The sequence below is a fragment of the Salvia splendens genome, unplaced genomic scaffold (assembly GCF_004379255.2).
Source record: "Salvia splendens isolate huo1 unplaced genomic scaffold, SspV2 ctg33, whole genome shotgun sequence".
In the NCBI taxonomy this organism is placed as follows: domain Eukaryota; kingdom Viridiplantae; phylum Streptophyta; class Magnoliopsida; order Lamiales; family Lamiaceae; genus Salvia; species Salvia splendens.
In genome coordinates, this window is record NW_024598973.1 from 20741 (window position 1) to 26647 (window position 5907).

Consider the following 5907-nt stretch of genomic DNA (forward strand, 5'->3'; position numbering starts at 1 on the left):
CTTCAATGGAGGGTGGTGGGTGGTTAAGGGTTAAATTAAGCCAAAAGGTGTAGTCAATGGAAAATAAATGTATATTAAGTGCCCTTGTTTTATTATTGTACCATTATTTTTATTTAAAATATCTTATATATTCTCTTTTTTCGAAAAAATGTTAAATTTGATAGATAACATGAGATTTTTGAAGGTAATAATGTAGTGTGTTAAGTAGAAAGAAAAAAAATAGTATCTGAATTTATAATTATAGAGATAAAATAAGATAATTAGAGTAATAATGAAGATAGATAAAAAAATGGTTAACTATATTAATGTTGATTTACTTGTTTTCATAAATAGAAAGTTGACATGTTTGAGATAAACCTAAAATAAGCGTATAATCTTTTCATTGAATGAGGGAGTAGTAATTAACATAAAACTGATTTACTTATTTTCATAAATAGAAAGTTGACATATTTGAGATAAACCTCAAATACATATATTTAAATCCATTAAAGAGCAGTTTTATCAAATTTACAATTCAGCCCCTCATATTGGGTGCTGTTTGCAATTCTAAAATAAACTAGGGAGGTGAGATGTTATTATGCTATGATTCAAATCTTTAATTGCGTAAATCAATGTGCCAAATAATTTCCCACCATTTTCGAAAAGGAATATGAAATTATTAAAATTTAATTCACCTTTCATGTTTTACAAAAACGTTCATTATTCGATTTGTTCGTCTTTAAATGCATTTTCCATCAAAAAGATGGAAATTCAAGAAATATAAGTAATTTTTTTGTACTATAACTAAAATAAATATGTTACAAAAACTCTTATTAACTAAAATAATAAAATATTCCAAAAAATAAATCAAGCACAACCTCAAAATATCCAAGCTAACAGTAAGAAAATTACAACTGCTCCTACTCTATAACTAACATGTGTGTTGATTTTTATCATATTGTGTCCCCCATATAAAATAAATCGATTTATTTTATATAATCACAATGCAACTTTATTTGTGTAACGTATGATAGTGCTCCGACTTATAAGACAAAAGTATATTATATACTAGTATATTATAATATTTTAAAATAATCACACTAACAAATCATCTCTATCTCCGCATGAACTAGCTACACTTTTCTCAAATGAATCTTGCAAAATATGCCACTTTTCTTCACCTATACTTCACCATATACACATCACCCAAACCATTCATATTTACTTTAAACAATAACATCTATACTTACCTTTTATTTGTTCCTCTAACATACAACATTGCTCAATATAATCATATACTTAAAAACAATAGCAAATCTAGAAAACAAATTTAGTAGAATCAAACACAGTTAACGAGATTGTCGTTGGCGCCATAAATTTGAGGCAAAATGCAGACTTTTTGGAACTGTGGGGTCAATAACAACTAAAAAATTGTATTTAATGAAATTTTTCAGCCTTTACGGATCGACTGACTCCATCGACCCTGTCTAGATTTAATGGAGTTATCTAGTTTTCATAGGTCGGCACATAAGTTAGTTGACCGCACCAAGTCTACCTGGATTTAATAGAATTTTTTAAACCTTATGGGACGACGATGAGATCAGTTGACTCCACCGACTATATGTGGATCCACCATTAGTTAAAAATGCAGTAATTCATATAGCAACTAAGAAACATGCCAAAAAGCACCCAATCATACTTGCATGTTATTCCAATTCATCAATCTACAATCATAGAAATGCCACCTTCTTGGATCACTCCATATTTTGGCATGGCATAACATCCCTAAACTATAAAGTCCACGTCACTTATAGCAAAACACATAATACCCAGTAGTATTATTTACCACAAAGAGCATCTCCAATAAGCACGGACGTCAAATAGCCTTCACACTGCCACATCATCAGCACTACAAATCTCCTGCCACATCAGCTTGCCACATCAACTGGACATCAAATAGCCCTCACATAGCCTTCACACTTATCCGTCACTTATCTTTTCAGTAATTTCCTTAAATTATTAAATAAAAGAAAGAGTGTCCCACCATCTCCATGATTTTGTTTAAATAATTAGGAAAAATAGAAAGTAGAGATATTAGAGCATCCTCATCCGTGCTCTTGCCAACGAGCACGGATGTGGGTCCAGAACCACTTTTACTCCCTGCTCTTAGGCAAGAGCACAACACTCACATCCGTGCTATTCCGCAAGGATAAGCTCAAGGGTCTCACCATTCTATTATTCAATTTAAATAAAAAATTTTCACAAAATTAAAATGCATTAAAAATATCCGGAATACTATTACAAATTACAAAAAAAAATAAAAATTACATAATTAAAATCCTAAAAATTTAAAAGTACATAATTAAAATCCTAAAAATTAAAAATTACATAATTAAATTCATAAAATTAAAAAAACCGTGGCCGAATTTCGCCCAAATGTGTTTGATTTGGTCTTCTTGTAGCTCAATGTGGGCTCGGGTATCGCGCATTGTGTTCCTTGTTTCGATCCTCTCGCCCACCATCGTATGCACACCTCGGAGTGGGGAGACCTCGTGGTTGAGCTTCCGGCTTCATCCTCGTCGTAAAAGCTAGCCGCCATCGGTTCTTCGTCAGCTATAATCATGTTGTGCAAGATAATATACGTGTACATGATGTCGGTGATATTTTTCACGTACCACAACCGATACGGGGCCTTCACAATGTTGAATCGGACTTGAAGGACCCCATCTCGGGTCTTGCGGGTTGCTGAGCGTCTTCACGAAAGTCGACCACCTTGGGTAGATACCATCGGTGAGATAGTAACCCATGTGGTATGCATTTCCGTTGACGGTGAAGTCGATCGCCGGTGCTACACCATTCAAAACATCATTGAATAGTGGTGAAGAATAGAGTACGTTCAAGTCGTTGTTGGATCCGGCAATACCAAAATATGCATGCCAAATCTACAGGCGGTAGCCGGCGACCGCTTCAAGGATAAGTGTTGGGCCACCGCCTTTGTGGCCGCTTAAGTGTTGCCCCCTCCAAGTAGTCGGGCAATTCTTCCACCTCCAATGCATGCAGTCAATGCTGCAAAGCATACCGGGAAAACCATGGACTGTTTCGTGAAGACGAATCAACAACCGTTGACAATCATCGGTGGTGGATGCCTGAATGAATTCCTCACCGCTGAACGAACGCCGTCGCAAAAATTTTTAAGGCAAAGGATTCCAGTTGACTCACCGACATGCAAATACTCGTCGAAGAGGTCAGTCGTTTGCCCAGTAGCAAGTTGTCGGATGACACACGTGCACTTCTGCAACGCCAAGATACTTTGCCGACCGGTTGCGTCTGTACTTGTTTGAAAGTATTCAACACGGGCGGATAATGTGTTGACAATACGCATAAACAAGCGTTTTGACATGCGAAAACGACGTCGAAAGTAATCTTCCGGAAACCGTGGCTGGTCGGAAAAATAGTCGGCAACGAGCCTTTCGTTGGCTCCCTTCCGGTCACGATGGATGTAGCGGCGAGTTGATCTAGTTGGTCGAGGAGGAGGGGCGAGGATATTCGCGGTGACATAGGCTTCATAGGCGACACGATATTGTTCATAGTATTCTTATTCTTCGCGCTCCGCTTCCGCAATGAGATTGGTGAAATCCATTTGAGAGGGTTTGAGTGAGAGAGGAAGGCGTAGATAAGTTGTATGAAAAAATATGAATGAGAGATGAATGTGAGATGATTTGATGTGAAAAATGGATGATAAATGTGTGTATTTATAGATGATTTTGGGAATGAAAAAAAAAAAAATTCCAGAAAAACGGTAAAAAACGGTCATATTTTTGGGAATATGAAAATATTTTTTTAAAATTTTTTGTATTATTTTTTATTTTTTAAAAAATGAATTTCCAACGAAAATGCCGTTGGCCAATCAGAACGCGCCACGTCAAATGCTCACTGGCACGGACGTACTCGATGCATCGAGCAGCGCCACGCAAGGGCGAGAGCGCAGTGGCAGACAGCGGGTGCCGTGCCGTTGGTACGGACGGACGCAGTCCTTCAACCGCTGCGGATGCTCTTAGAAAGCAGAAGTCGTTAATCAAACCAAATAACGACTATAAATCCCCTCACTCCTCACTCTCTCCCTCACCACCATTGCTCTCTCTCCTCCTTCTCTCTCCTCACAATGCCGCAATGCTTTGACGTCTCTCTTCTGTTGTGAGGACACGCAGAAGCATTGCCGGCAAAAAATTGGATCTGAAACTCTCCAATTTCATGGAGTCGCAGTAGATCTATTGAGTTTCAGTAATCCAGAGTGAGGGAGAGAAGCTGAGCAGAGCAATTTTCCCTGTTTTTTTTTTCATTTCTCAGCTGAAAAAGGGGGAAAAAGTGAGCAACAATGGCGGAAATCTCGGGGAAAAATTTCATACCGGAGTCGTTCCAAGGCTACACGCCGGACATCGCGGGGCAAATCGGTCTGCTTTGGGAGCTAATCAAGGCGCCATTGATCGTACCGCTGCTCACTGTCTGCGTCTACATTTGCCTGGCGATGTCGATAATGGTGTTCATCGAGCGGCTGTACATGGGCGTCGTCATCGTCCTGGTCCACCTCTTCTGGAAGAAGCCGGAGAAGCGCTACAGATATGAGCCGATGAAGGACGATTTGGAGAGCGGCAACGCCGGTTACCCTATCGTCCTTGTTCAGATCCCCATGTTCAATGAAAAAGAGGTAATGTTTCTCTTCTCCGTTTCACACACACACACACACACGGGTATGTGTGAGAAACTCACGAATTGTTGCTCTGTTTTGTGTTTTTTGTCGGCAGGTTTATAAGATCTCCATTGGCGCAGCTTGCAATCTCTCGTGGCCTGCTGATCGGCTTGTGATCCAGGTTCTAGATGATTCCACTGATCCCATCGTCAAGGTAGGTGTGATGAGAGAGATGATGAAATCTTAAGTAGTGATTTCAATTGGTTGGATGAAACGAGTAACTCAAAAGTTCTGATTTAGGAATTCGTTTTTTTGTAGTTAACAGTTTTGGAATTGAATTGTTTTCTTCTTCTTCTACTCAAATTCTCACTTGATTTCTTCATAAAATTCAATCATTACTCTCTCGTCGCCATTGGAGCTTTTTCATTTTTGTACTTTTCATTTTCTACTGAAAGAGAAACACAATAAGTTTTTATTTAGTTATTTAGTTTTTTGCCATGATTTCACATTTATTGATGTGCAACCATTTTGTAACTAACCCTGACAGCAAACCATAATTAGCGAATGTTGCCTCATTAATTGTTTTATCTTGTAATTACCAGTAATAAATTAGACAAAAAATTTAAATGAAAACTGCAATTTATTTCTTTTAGGATATGGTTGAGAGGGAGTGCATAAGATGGGCAAACAAAGGCATAAATATCACATACCAAATTAGAGAGACGAGGGGCGGCTACAAGGCCGGAGCACTTAAAGAAGGGCTCAAGCGCGATTACGTTAAACCGTGCGAGTATGTCGTCATCTTCGACGCAGATTTCCGGCCCGAGCCTGATTTTCTCCGACGTTCTGTGCCGTTCCTCATCCACAACCCCAACATTGCTCTCGTTCAGGCCCGTTGGCGATTCGGTAAGCCGCGCTATCTTGATTATATGCTTAATTGTTTTTGTTGGACATGCGTTTCATAATCATTGGTTGGTATATTTAAAAACAACAAACGACTTAAGCCTTTACCATCCTTTACCAAGGAGTAGTTTTTATTCATATCATCACTATTATAAAGCTACTATCATTATAAAAAACATTAAAAAAATATTGAATTCCAAACTAGAATATATAATCTCTGTTAAAACAAATTTAGGTGTCCACTTATGCTCACAATTTATAGTATGAAAATGTCACAAAATTTTGATTTAATTTAAATATTTGTTGAGGTAAGTTGTTGTGTACGCGAAGTGTCGGTG

General features: G+C 38.1%; 1 protein-coding gene across 1 annotated transcript; it reads left to right on the plus strand.

The window, feature by feature from the left end:
• Window positions 1–3928: 3928 nt before the first annotated feature.
• On the plus strand, window positions 3929–5646 carry LOC121789761 (glucomannan 4-beta-mannosyltransferase 2-like). Its single transcript, XM_042188132.1, has 3 exons — window positions 3929–4684; window positions 4782–4880; window positions 5320–5646. The coding sequence occupies exons 1-3, from the start codon at window positions 4355–4357 to the stop codon at window positions 5629–5631; spliced, it is 741 nt and encodes a 246-aa protein (XP_042044066.1). The 5' UTR covers window positions 3929–4354; the 3' UTR covers window positions 5632–5646.
• The last annotated feature ends 261 nt before the right edge of the window (window positions 5647–5907 follow it).

Coding starts and splice junctions, on each gene's coding strand:
- LOC121789761 (XM_042188132.1), top strand. CDS start 4,355: ATGGCGGAAATCTCGGGGAAAAATTTCATACCGGAGTCGTTCCAAGGC. Junction 4,685..4,781: donor CCATGTTCAATGAAAAAGAG/GTAATGTTTCTC, acceptor TTTTGTCGGCAG/GTTTATAAGATCTCCATTGG. Junction 4,881..5,319: donor CCACTGATCCCATCGTCAAG/GTAGGTGTGATG, acceptor TATTTCTTTTAG/GATATGGTTGAGAGGGAGTG.